Below are 13,400 nucleotides of genomic sequence, written 5' to 3' on the forward strand. Positions count from 1 at the left end.
CTGCTGGCGAAAAACAATCTGAGGATGGAGCCGATGCCCATGTGCACTATGATCCAAAGGAGGAGTCACCTACCTCATGACTTCCAAAGACTTTCCAGGACAAAAACAAGTGCAAACATCCGGGCCCAACACAGGGTGGCGATCTATGCTAAGTGTGTGGATCTGCAGCTCTACATGCCAAGAACAGATGCATACTGGTAAGTAGCATTTGCCTTTTAAGTTATGGCAGTGGATGAAAATGAAGAAGCAAAATGTTGTGTTATGTGAATTTGTAGAGTGCGTCTAATCTCCCATTAGGGTATCAGGCGTTTAAACGTTATTTAAAAGTGACAAAATAATTTGGGCCAAAATAAAAAAATAATACAGCATGATTGTGAATTGACTGAAGAATGCATTGAGCTGATTGTATGCGAACAGACCTACATGAATTAAAGTGGCTGAAATAAAAGAGCACCTACTCTAAATTGGTTTGTATTTTCCATAGCTGTTATTCTTCTGGGTAGTTTATTTGTATACCACTGATCTTAGTTGTGGAATTATACACTAAAAGGGAAAGTTTCAGTTATTTATTGAGGACCGCATCTTAAGTTTCCCTTTGTAATTTTCCTAATAACTTATTTTGTTTTAAGGTGAAAGGTACCTCAGGATCCCAGGTACTTTCTTTTCGCCCTTATCTGCTGACGGTCCTGACTCACCAATCCAACTGGACAACTTTGCACCGGTGCATCAGTATTTTGCTCAGCAAGCAGAGAGAGCTGAGGTGCGTACCTGCTTTCAAATAGAGTGAGAGAGCGTCGTATTTTTCTTTTTTTAATTGAACATTGCCAGTGAATATTTGCCATTTGGCAGCCATTGTGTATTGACTATTCAATTAATGGGCAACGGAGCAGTTTTCTCACATGATTAGCTGAGCAATGGAAGACGTTTTCTCTTCCAAGGTCTCATCATGATATAAGGAGGGAAAGAACGGAAATGCATCCCCAAGAGGAAATCGTATTCTCTGTAAAACTCATTTTCTCCCACATGCCAGTAGCGTGTGAATTATGTTCATTTTGTGAAATTCACAGGCAGAATGGATAATCGCAAACAGGTGCCAATTGCTTTACTGATCACAGTTAACCTCCAGCTATTTGACCTTTAACTCTTCTAGCATATTTAGAAAGTAGGCTTTCTTATTGCAGATTCCTCCTCTAGAACCGGTTGCTAAACTAGATTTGGAAAATGTTCAGTGATCCACACATCAAGCTCAAAGTAATGACACAGTTGTGTCAACCAGAACTCCCCCAGGGTGTCCTTACCAGAGGTTATGAAGCAGATCCAAAACCGCACCATCCACTGTGCTGTCAGTCATTCCTTTTTTTAAAAATTTACTACAGTTAGGATTCTCCAGCAACAAGGGTTTGCCTCAATGTTTTGCATGTGTTTTTCAAAAACATTCCAATTTCTCTAATGGAGTTTTTCACTTTGTCTCATACTTTGTCATTGCCTTAGTGCAAGAGGCAGATGCCAGTGTCTGACGTGCATGCTTTATGCTTGTGGTGTCTTGTGCCTGACTATGATGTATGACATGCTCACCGAGGTGAAATATTAAGCCTTCATACTTCTAACTGAAGATTCCTTGTGAATGCCATTAGGCGTCAGACTGGATCTGGAGATTTTTCACCGCAATTCCCTCATGCGCTGGTACGTGGCGTGATGCAGCTCTGCATTGGGTCTGTCCAGCCCCAAAGTGACAATGGGGGCACATAAAAATGCCAGCTCTGTGCATCAATGTCAGTTCCTATCTTTCTTTGCTTTCTGATGTGGATGTCGGGCTACTCCCTCATTTTCCTATCTGCGGCAGAAAGTTCTCTGCCACATTTTTCACAGTGTGCAACTGAAAATATCTCCCACTAAATTGACCGACTTTAAACCCTCCAAAGACTGCCATCAGCAGGTGTTGGTGACTTTGCTGCACAAAGTTTGTGTCTGGGCTCCTCACATGACTCGAAGTCGTGCCGCAACTGTGCTTTGGTGAAACTGAGACCTCAAGGTCATGCTCTATGTCGTTGAACACCGATAGAAAGCAGACAAGGGTGGTCTTGTTCGAAGTGTAGCACGCAGATGCGTTCTCACACCCTAGAGAGGCGAGCTTCCAAGTTGTCAGGTAAGTCAAAGACTAAAAAGAACCACAAGAAGGTAAAAGGTAATACCCGATTCTACTTCTTCCAGCCATTCTTGTCAAGGGAAGTTGAGCGAAATTCAGGGTGCCTTTTAATCTTGGTTCGGGTCTCTGACTGCGGAACCGATTCTGCAAATCGTCCCTATCCAGCCTGAGTTTCAGGCCCATCAATGCCTCTGCAACATCTCATAGCCTTCAAAAAGGCCATGTTGCCAGTTTACGACACTCTTTACTCTGTCGTGCTTCAGGTTTCCAAGGATCTGAGGAGGCTTCTAGTTCATCCCAATTGTGGCTGTCCCTCTTGACCCTCCTCCGGTTCCCATACCAATGCCTGCTCTGACTTCACACCCGGCACTGATATCCTCACCTGTTCCCTATCTATTGATGCTGGAGGAAGAACTAATTGTCCTTTCAGAAACAAGTCCGCTGTGACCTAGACATAAGTCACGCCCACTTTAACCTAAACACAACCCGACCAGCCTCATGCGGATTTTGGACACAGAAGAGGCACCTTTGTTTTTTTTAACCACATTGGTTCTATGACCCTGAACCCTATAATGATGATGGAGATTATAACTCCCAAATTTATGTGTAGATTTCCAAGATGCCAGTGGTCTTGATATGTCACCTGATACCAGCCTCTACCCTCCACCTGGACATCCCACAGAGCAATCTGCAACATTTGCCATGGTTATCTCAGCTGCCTTCAGCCTTGATGGAAGTCTTGCAGCCAGGGCAGACCTCCTCAAAACACCTCTCCCATTCAGTGAAGCCCATACGGACACCTTAATGGGCATTTGGGCCCACCCTGGTTCTTCCCCTTTCATAATCCGTTAAATCGCATGGTGACATAGACTTGCCCTGGGGATCCATCTTTCCTACATTAGCACCCCACCACTGTATGTCTTGAGGTGTAAATGACACCTAGCAGACTCAACCCTAACTCTTTTCCTACCACTCCTCCAGATTGGAACCTTAGGTTAGTCAAATGTTGCTTCTTCGGAAGTTATTCCCACATTCTATGGGACATGGTGAGTGAAATATTGCCCGCGGTCCCAGGTGACACATGTGCAAATTTGTAGCAAATAATACAAGCCAGGCAAGATGCTGCAAAGTACATTCTCAGGTCGGCACTTTACACCACTGATTGCTTCGGTAAGGCAGTTGGTACAAGCATGGTATTTTGGTGCTGTTCTTAAATAAGATACATGGGCTTCTCCAGTCACGTTCACAGATCATTGATGAATATGCCATTCGATGGCACCTGTGTCTTCAGGGACGTAGTGAACTTGGCACTGGGGCGCTTTAAGTCAAGCAGAGCAACAGCGCTCTCCATTGGCCTCTCTAAGCCTGTGTGGCAGTATCCCCAACAATATCACCCTTTTTGAGGCTTCGGAATTGTCCTACAGCAGAGACAATGCCTAAGCCTGCATCAACAGCAACAGACCTCCCAGCCCTTTTAAGAGAAAGGTCAGGGATCCATCAGACACCATCTAGGTCCTCAGGGGCAACATACTACCCAGTCTCCAGCCCCTCCTGCCACTGCTTCATAACACTTTAGTTTGCCCTTTGGTTCACAGTGGCACCCTGTTGTATGCAGGATAAGTTATTACCTTCTAGGGTAGCATTACATCAGACTGATGAGAACTAGAGATTGTCAATAATCGCTACTCCCTATCTTTTCTCTCAATGCCTCCTTATCTGCCACTGATACCTTAGTGACCATTGAAGGGCCTCTTGTCCATCCTCCAAAGTTGAAGCCCTCTTGGACAAGGGGGTGATCTAGATGGTATTGGCACCAGAAAAAGGGGCTAGGCGCTACTCCCAATATTTCCTGGTGCCAAAGAAAGGTGGAGGACTGTTCCAGACCTTCGCCCTCTGAACGTCTTCGTCAAGAATGATCATTTCAAGAAGCTTACCATGGATCAAGTTTTGTCTTCCCTGGATCTAGGAGACTGGATGCTGGCGATGGATTTGAATGGAACATATTTCTACATCCCCGTCCTGCAATCCCACAGACCTGCGGTTACAGGTGGACCATGACTGCTTTCAGTTCTCTGTGGTCCTCTTCAGCCTCACCAGTGCCCTTTGGGTATTCATATAGGTGATGTTTGTGGTTGCAGCGCATTTACGGAGGTTGGAAGTACCAGTCTTCCCATATTTCATTGACTGGCTGCTCAAGGCAAGCTCGCCTCACACTTGTAGACCACCTTTAGATGAAGATGAACCTCTTATGAGGTCTCAATCAACGTGCCAAAGTCACACCTCACACCTTCGCAGCACCTCCCCTCAATTGGGGCCATTCTGCATTGGTGCAGTTTCGGACCCTCACTCAACCTCCCGAGTCTAGGACATTCAGGCTATGATCCCAATGTTTCGACCTTTGACCCGAATCTCTTTAGGGTAGGGTGGAGTATTCTTGGCCACCTGGCCTCCTGCATCCTAATTGTGGACCATGAGAGGTGGCACATGCAGTCTCTGCAGTGGATCAACACCAAGGACTGTCAGATTCAATCCAGGTGTCTGAGAAGACCACAAAGAATCTGTTCCGGTGGTTGCTAGACCTCAGTTGGACCTGTGGCAAACCCCTCTACCTACCTCACCAAGAACTAACCGTTGCGATGGATGCATCATTGCTGGGCTGAAAGATCTGGGAGAGCTGGAGTTCAGAGGAATCTCAACTCTGGTGGAAACCTGCCTTCACATCAGTGATTTGCTTGGCACTAAAATCCTTCACTTTATCTGTCAAGGTGGATTGATTGCAGGTCCTCACAGACACCACCATGTGGTACTGCAACAAGCAGGGTGGAATAGGATTGTGGATCCTGTGCCAGGAGGCTTTATATCTCTTGGAACTTCTTGAGTCGTCACGGCAGCTTCCAAGTAGTACACCACCTTCCAAGATCTTTAAACACCAGGGGATACAAACTCAGTTGGCAGTGCCTAGTTGATCATTAACAGCTATTATACTCAGAGGTGGTGCGGGGCATCTTCTTGCTGGGCATCTTCCGTCAGGGGGGAAAACGGTGGCTTGATCTTTTCACTGATGCTGAGAACACGGTTGTCCAAAATTTTGCACATTGGAGTTCCCCAGGCAATTGTACCTCAGGATGCCTTTGACCTGGAATTGAGATCTGGACTCCTGTACGCCTTCCTGCCACTAAATCTCCTCCCCAAAGTATTGAAGATCATCAGAAACAACAGGACCCAAGTCATCTTATTGGTCCTGGATTGGCCCAAAAGAGATTGCTACCCAGAACATCTGGCCATGAGCACCTGTCCTCCGATCCAGCTGTGGTTTTGGTAGAGCTTTCTGTTATAGCAGCAGGGCAGAGTTGTGCATCTGGCCCTACACAACCTACACCTCAATGTATAGAGTTTAAACTTCAACAGTTAACTGCTTTTGACATTCCCCCTGAAGTGGGGAATATTGGTGTCCAGCTACCAAAACCATCTATGCTGAATGCTGGGAAAAGTTTGTTGCATGGGCCATTACAATCTTTATCTGCCCAGTTGTCTGATGTTTTACTGTTTGCTCTCTCTCTCTAACCCAGCAAGAACTTGCTGTGACTACTGTAATAGGTTACTTGTTGGCCTTATCAGCGTTCATACGTTTTCCTGGTCAGGTATCATTGTTTAAATGACCTATTGTGATGTTTTTAATTTTTATTAATAAAAGGACTGATTCCCATGTGTGAGAAAGTGGCTCTGTATATACTGTTCCCTAATAGGGACAGGGTGTACAGAGTCCACAGTCCCCCAGGGGCTGATAGAGGTTAAAGTTAGGTATGACCTTACTCTCTAAAGTGGTAGCTTGGTCGAGCAGTAAGGCAGTACCAGAGGGCAGTGTAAAGCACTTGTTGTACACACTCAGTTAGCAAATGGTCTCACACACTCAATAACTGAACTCTAGGCCAATGGTTTATATATATAAAATATATGCTTGTTATATTTTTAGAACCACAAAGGGAATAAAAATATACTTTCTCAGAATGAGAGGTTGAATATAAATACTCTTGCAATAAGCAATGGATTTTTGTAAATAGTCACAGTTGGTTGCAATAAACAATCCTATTTCCTAAACATAACAATGCATTGAGCTCAATGATAAATTCAGGTTATTTGTAATAAATTACTTTTCAGATTACTTTTGGAATTCCAGGTCTGGTTCCTAAATCCAGCCCTGGGACAATATTCAGAATCAAGTGGTGAAAGTCGACTTAATTACTGTACTGATTTTTAAATAATACTTCGCTATTTCAAAAGTTGACACTTAGAAAATATTTCAAAGAAAACATTCAATAGATCTCTATGGCAAGAAATTCAAGTTGCAGGTAGAGTACTTTATCGTTACTTTTGTAATCCAGGTCTGGGTACCTAGACTCAGCACTGGGGTCTTTATCAGAAACAGGTAAGTAATTACGTTTGCAGAAATTGTACGATTTTAAAAGAATATTTCAAGATTGCAGAAATCAACACTTAGAAGAAATTTCACAGAAAAGCAGTCAATGGTTTCCTATGGAAGAAAAAGGAGTTAAAGGTAAGTGTAGTTGTGGGTACATTTCAGAGTCAGGGCTGGGCACCAAGATCCAGCACTGGGAGCTCACCTAAGAGCAGGTGAGTAAATTCGTTTTTGGTACTCGGTTCATTTTTGGTGAATATTTTGAGTTTTGAAAAGTTCACACTTAGAAGAATTTCCAAGAAAAAGCCAGCCAATGTTACCCTATGAGGAAAATGAAGATCGCGGTTTAAGGGTAAGTTCTCGACTGGCAGAGTTGAAGTTCTGGGCATAGACTCAGGGGTCTCCCAGTGTCAGGTAGGTACAGTCAGTTCACCCTCAGCGGTTTCAGGACGGCCGGGTGCAGAGAGAGTTAGGCCCAATGTTAGCCTATGAGGAATAGGGGGGCCTGGTTTGGTGGCTGCTGACTAGCAGGCCATGCGGCTGTGGGAGCTGGGCTCCTAGTCACCCACTCAGGGCAAGTGGGGAAGTAGGCAAGTGTAGAGATTGCACTGCCAGGGCCACTCGGGCGGCTGGGTGCAGGGTGCTTTTGAGCCGTCGGGCGCTCAATGGAAATCAATGGGAATGTTCCGGTTTGGAAAAAGGCTGCAAGCTCGGGGACGAGGATGCTTCAGGTGCCACCACCACTTCGAGAGGTAAGTTGGGTAGTTGTAGGTTAGGTGGGTACCCCGGGATTGGGCACAGGGGGCCGCAGGGCGCCGGGTGCAGGGGTGCCTTTTGATGTCGGAAATCTTACCCTCTTGTTGATCGCGGTTGGGGTGGCACTCTGTTCTGAGGCGGCAGGCTTCTTCCGGAATGTTGAGGGGGGTCCTTGGGTGCCGGACTCGGGGTCACAGTCGCCGTGGGGTCGTCCTCAGGGTCTTTGTCCACTCCGGCACTGGCCAGGCTTGGCTGGTGCAGAGTGTGCTGGGTTCGCGGTTCCGGGCTGCTGCCAGGGGTTAGGAATAGGTTTCTGAGTAAAGCCTCTACTCATGGGAGTCCCAGGGGCTTAGAGCCAAAAGGTAGCCAGGTCCTCCGGGGTTTGGTGAGGTTGCTGGCCACTAGAGATGCCGCGCTGGTGCAGGTCCGGGAGTCGACAGGCCGGTAGGGCTGGGGCCAAAGCAGTTGGTGTCTTCTTCCCTTTTTAGCAGTTGCAGGGCAGGTCTTTGTTCTTCTTGCTCTTCTTGTAGTTTTTCGAATCTGGAATCTGGGGAAGGAAGGTTCAGGGTGCCCCTAAATACTAGATTTAGGGGCGTTACAGGTAGGTGAAGGCCAGGAACCAATGGGTCCTTGTCCTGGGGTGGGTACACCCCCTATCCTGCCTCTCTCCTGTGGGAGGGGGGCAGTAGCCTAATCCTGATAGGGTAGGGCCCCCCATCTTCAAGATGGTGGGAGCCCGGAGATGTGCTTCACCTCGCCTCCCCCACCTGAGGGGTGGGGTGGGCAGGCTGGCACATCCCCTGTCCTTGTATGGGGTTTCCGGCCAAGCTTCCCGCCAGAGTGGGGGGTTGTAGTGGCCTGGGGAAACTCCAAGAGGCGGCATGCCTTTGAAGCTTCCCTTTGCTCATCCTGGGGGAGGAGATTTATCACCTCACCCAGGATGTGCATTGTTGCAGGCCCGGGAGAGCAGGGGCTCTCCCACCCAGGGGTCCAGCAACGTGTCTGCTGTGTGGCAGCCTGGGCAGCCTCAGAGCAGACGTGGATTGTAGGTTAGCTGTAAGGGGGCATCTCTAAGATGCCCTCTGGGGTGCTTAGTACATTAAATCCCACACTGGCATCAGTGTGGGTTTAATGTGCTGAGAAGTTTGATACCAAACTTCCCAGTCTTCAGTGTTGCCATTATGGTGCTGTGGAGCTCGTGTTTGACGAGCTCTCAGCACCATGTACTCTTAAATGGCAGCACTGCACTTACAGTGCCCAGGAATGGACCCGGGTACTGTAGGGGCACAGGGCTCCTGCTCCTGTGCCCACACCATAGGCGTAAGGCACCCAGCTAGAGGGGTGACTGATATATGCCTTGGCAGTGTAGGTGATGGGCATGGCACACAGAGATGTGTGCCATGTCGACTCTTTGTTTTGCCTTGCACCCAGACACTCAGCCTGCAAAGGCAGTGTGTGTGTGTGTAAGGGTACAGGGCCTCTAAGGGTGGCACAACGAGTGCTGCAGCCCCTAGAGGCCTTCCCTGGCCACAAGGCCCTGGGTACCTAGGGTACCATTTACCAGGGGCTGACATGTGGCTAGGGTTTGCCAATTTGGAGTTGGTGTGTTTTAAGGAAGGAACATAGGCCCTGGGCACCTGATTGGCAGGAGTCCAAGGTACACTTAATCAAAGTACATTCAGCAATTTAGCAAAAAGTGGGGGCATACCATGCAAGAAAGATGGCACTTTCTCACACAACCCCCCCCCCCCCCCCCCCCCCCAAACGAGAGGTGATGAGACTAACCTTGTCCTATGGAGTCTTCATTGTCTAAGTGGAAGAACCTGGAAAGTCCATCTGCATTGGCATGGGCAGTCCCTGGTCTGTGTTCCACTTCAAAGTCCATTCCCTGTAGGGAGATGGACCACCTTAGTAGTTTTGGATTTTCCCCTTTCATCTGCATTAGCCATCTGAGAGGTCTGTGGTCAGTTTGAACTAGGAAGTGGGTGCCAAACAAGTATGGCCTCAGCTTCTTCAGGGACCAAACCACAGCAAAGGCCTCCCTCTCAATGGCACTCCAACGCTGCTCTCTGGGGAGTAGCCTCCTGCTTATAAAAGCAACAGGTTGGTCTTGGCCTTCATCATTGGTCTGGGATAGGACCGCTCCTATCCCTAGCTCAGAGGCATCAGTCTGCACTATGAACTGCTTGGCATAATCTGGAGCTTTTAGAATTGGTGCTGAGCACATTGCTTCTTTTAGGGTGTCAAAAGCCTTTTGACAACTAACTGTCCAGTTAACTTTCTTGGGCATTTTCTTGGAGGTGAGTTCTGTGAGGGGGGTCACAATGGACCCATACCCCTTCACAAACCTCCTGTAGTACCCAGTCAAACCAAGGAATGCCCTGACTTGGGTCTGGGTTGTTGGAGCTGTCCAGTCCATGATGGCCTGGATCTTGGGCTGTAAGGGCTGTACCTGGCCTCCACCTACAAGGTGGCCCAAGTACACCACAGTGCCCTGTCCTATCTGGCATTTGGATGCCTTGATAGTGAGACCTGCATTCTGCAGAGCCTCTAAAACCTTCCCAAGGTGGATCAGGTGATCCTGCCAGGTGGAGCTAAAGACAGCAATATCATCAAGATAAGCTGCACTAAAGGACTCCAACCCAGCTAGGACATGGTTCACCAACCTCTGGAAGGTGGCAGGGGCATTCTTTAACCCAAAGGGCATCACAGTAAACTGATAATGCCCATCAGGGTTGGAGAATGCTGTCTTTTCTTTTGCTCCTGGGGCCATGCCAATCTGCCAGTACCCTGCAGTTAAGTCAAAGGTACTGAGGAATTTGGCAGCCCCCAATTTATCTATCAGTTCATCTGCTCTTGGGATAGGATGAGCATCTGTCTTGGTGACAGAGTTGAGCCCTCTATAATCCACACAGAACCTCATCTCTCTCTTTTCACCCTGTTGATGAGGTTTGGGGACTAGAACCACTGGGCTAGCCCAGGGGCTCTCAGAAGGCTCAATGACCCCTAACTCCAGCATCTTGCTGACCTCAGCTTTGATGCTTTCCTTGACTTGATCTGACTGTCGATAGATTTTGTTTTTGACAGGTGCACTGTCACCAGTGTCCACATCATGGGTACACCAGTTTGTCAGACCAGGGGTCAGGGAAAAGAGGCTAGCATATTGTTGCAAGACTTGCTTGCAGTCAGTCTGCTGTTGGGCAGAGAGGGTGTCTGAGAAAATCACACCCTCTACTGACCCATCTTTTGGGCTGTAGGATAGGAGATCAGGGAGTGGTTCACTCTCTGCTTCCTGTTCTTCATCAGTCACCATCAGCATGGTGGTGTCAGCCCTATCATTGTAGAGTTTAAGGCGGTTCACATGGATGACCCTTTTGGGTGTCCTGCTAGTGCCCAGGTCAACTAGATAGGTGACCTCACTCTTTCTTTCTAGGATAGGGTAAGGGCCACTCCATTTATCTTGGAGAGCCCTTGGAGCCACTGGCTCCAAAACCCACACCTGTTGCCCAGGTTGAAATTCAACCAGTGCAGCTTTTTGGTCATACCAGTGCTTCTGGAGCTCCTGGCTGGCCTCAAGGTTCTTGGATGCCTTTTCCATGTACTCAGCCATTCTGGACCTTAGGCCAAGCACATAGTCCACTATGTCTTGTTTGGGTTCTTGAAGAGGCCTCTCCCAGCCCTCTTTTACAAGAAAAAGTGGTCCCCTTACAGGATGACCAAACAGAAGTTTAAAGGGTGAGAAACCTACTCCCTTCTGTGGCACTTCCCTGTAAGCGAAAAGCAGGCATGGTAACAGGACATCCCATCTCCTTTTGAGTTTTTCAGGGAGCCCCATGATCATACCTTTCAATGTCTTGTTGAATCTCTCAACAAGGCCATTGGTTTGTGGGTGGTAGGGGGTAGTAAACTTATACTGCACCCCACACTCCTTCCACATGTGTGTTAGGTAAGCAGACATGAAGTTGGAACCTCTGTCTGAAACCACCTCCTTAGGAAAACCCACCCTGGTGAAGACACCCAGGAGGGCCTTGGCTACTGCAGGAGCTGTAGTAGTCCTAAGGTGAATTGCTTCAGGGTACCTAGTGGCATGATCCACTACCACTAGAATAAACTTGTTCCCTGAGGCTGTGGGTGGCTCAAGTGGACCCACAATGTCCACTCCTACCCTTTCAAAGGGGACCCCCACCACTGGTAGTGGAATGAGGGGGGCCTTTGGGTGGCCACCTGTCTTGCCACTGGTCTGACAGGTGACACAGGAGCTGACAAACTCCTTCACCTTTTGGTGCATCTGGGGCCAGTAGAAGTGACTCACTAGCCTTTCCCAAGTTTTGGATTGCCCCAGATGTCCAGCTAGGGGGATGTCATGAGCCAAAGTTAGGAGGAACTCCCTGTACTTCTGTGGCACTACCACCCTCCTGGTGGCTCCAGGAGTGGGGTTTCTTGCCTCAGCATACAGTAATCCCTCTTCCCAATAAGCTCTGTGGGTACCACTGACATCTCCCCTGGCTTCTGAAACAGCTTGCTGCCTCAGGCTTTCAAGAGTGGGACAGTGTCGCTGACCCTGGCACAGCTCTTCCCTAGAGGGTCCCCCTGGGCCCAAGAGTTCAACCTGGTAAGGGTCAAGCTCCATGGACTCAGTTCCCTCAGGGGTATCCAAATCCTCTCCCTGGGGAGAGGGGTCCTGAATGGTTTGCTGTGTAGAAGATGGTTCCCCAGTCTTCTTTCCTTTTCTCTTGGTTGGCTGGGCCATTATTCCAGACTCCAGACCTACTTTTTCACCCTTCCTCTTGCTCTGTGCTCTGGTTTGCACACTCACCAATTCAGGGATGCCCAGCATGGCTGCATGGGCCTTCAGTTCAACCTCAGCCCAGGCTGAGGTTTCCAGATCATTTCCAAGCAGACAGGCAGCTGGCAACTTTGGAGAGACCACTACCTGTTTCAGGCCAGTAACCACCCCCCCCAGCCTAATGTTACCATGGCCATGGGATGAATAGTGGTGACACTGTCAGCGTTGGTGACTGGGTAAGACTTCCCAATCAAGTATTGCTCAGGGGAAACCAGTGTGTCTTTCACCATAGTGACACTGGCACCTGTATCCCTCAGAGCTTCTACCCTAGTTCCATTCACCCAGGGGTACTGTAAGTATTTCTTTAGGTTGGGGGGCCACACAGCTACAGTGGCAAACTCCACTTCTCCCAAGGAGACTAAACTTGCTTCAGTGTGTTCCCAGATTTGCTCAGGGTACACCTCTGATCCCATTTGTATGCTTGCTGCCCCAGGAGTAGCTGTACTGGGTGCCTTAGGGGCTTTGTTTTGGGGGCAAGCTACAGTTAGGTGTCCCTGCTTTTTACAGGTATTACACCAGGCCTTTAAGGGATCAAAGTTCTTCCCCCTATATGGTTGGGGCACATAGGGAGTAGTTTGGGTCCCACCCACCTGAACAGGTTTTTGGGGCCCTTTGGAAGACTCAGACTTTTTATCTTGGGGATTCTCACCACCTTTCCCCTGGGCAGGTTTTGTGACCACTTTCTTTTGGTCACCCCCAGTGGTTGTCTTGGTCACCCTAGTCTTGACCCAGTGGTCTGCCTTCTTTCCCAATTCTTGGGGAGAAATTAGACCTAGGTCTACCAAATGCTGATGCAACTTTTCATTTGTGCAGTTACTCAAAATATGTTCCTTCATGAATAAATTGTACAATCCAGTAAAATCCTGCACACCATGTCCAGCTAACCAACCAATCTGAAAGAAACACGTTAGTTAGATTCCTCACCTTAGAATATCCCCAGGCGTCAGACTGGATCCGGAAGATTTTTCGTCAGCAATACCCCTTGCGCGTCGCTAGGCGTCGTCTGCGGCTTCGCGTCCGTCATCGGCGTCGTGCGCCGGAATGACGTCGTCGGAGTACTTAGACGCCGCCCTCGCGCGCTGACGTCAGTTCTTCTTTTTTCCGCGCCAGTAAGCGCAGATCCGGGAGAGCTACCCCTTTAGTCACTTTTTGACTAACTTTTTCGATCCTTTTTGATCCTGTCTCAACTCCGGTGCCGGTAGGATGCCTGGTTTTAAAGCCTGTGCTGACTGTAG

General features: G+C 48.4%; 1 protein-coding gene across 1 annotated transcript in view; it reads left to right on the plus strand.

Moving 5' to 3' along the window:
- Positions 1-13,400, plus strand: part of INTS1 (integrator complex subunit 1) — a 625,364-nt gene that overhangs the window by 478,464 nt on the left and 133,500 nt on the right. Inside the window, exon 36 of the mRNA XM_085629257.1 lies at positions 630-760. Within this exon, the coding sequence (XP_085485383.1) occupies positions 630-760 (131 nt within the window). The remainder of the gene's footprint in view (positions 1-629; positions 761-13,400) is intronic.

Source organism: Triturus cristatus, chromosome 10 (genome assembly GCF_964204655.1).
Source record: "Triturus cristatus chromosome 10, aTriCri1.1, whole genome shotgun sequence".
In the NCBI taxonomy this organism is placed as follows: domain Eukaryota; kingdom Metazoa; phylum Chordata; class Amphibia; order Caudata; family Salamandridae; genus Triturus; species Triturus cristatus.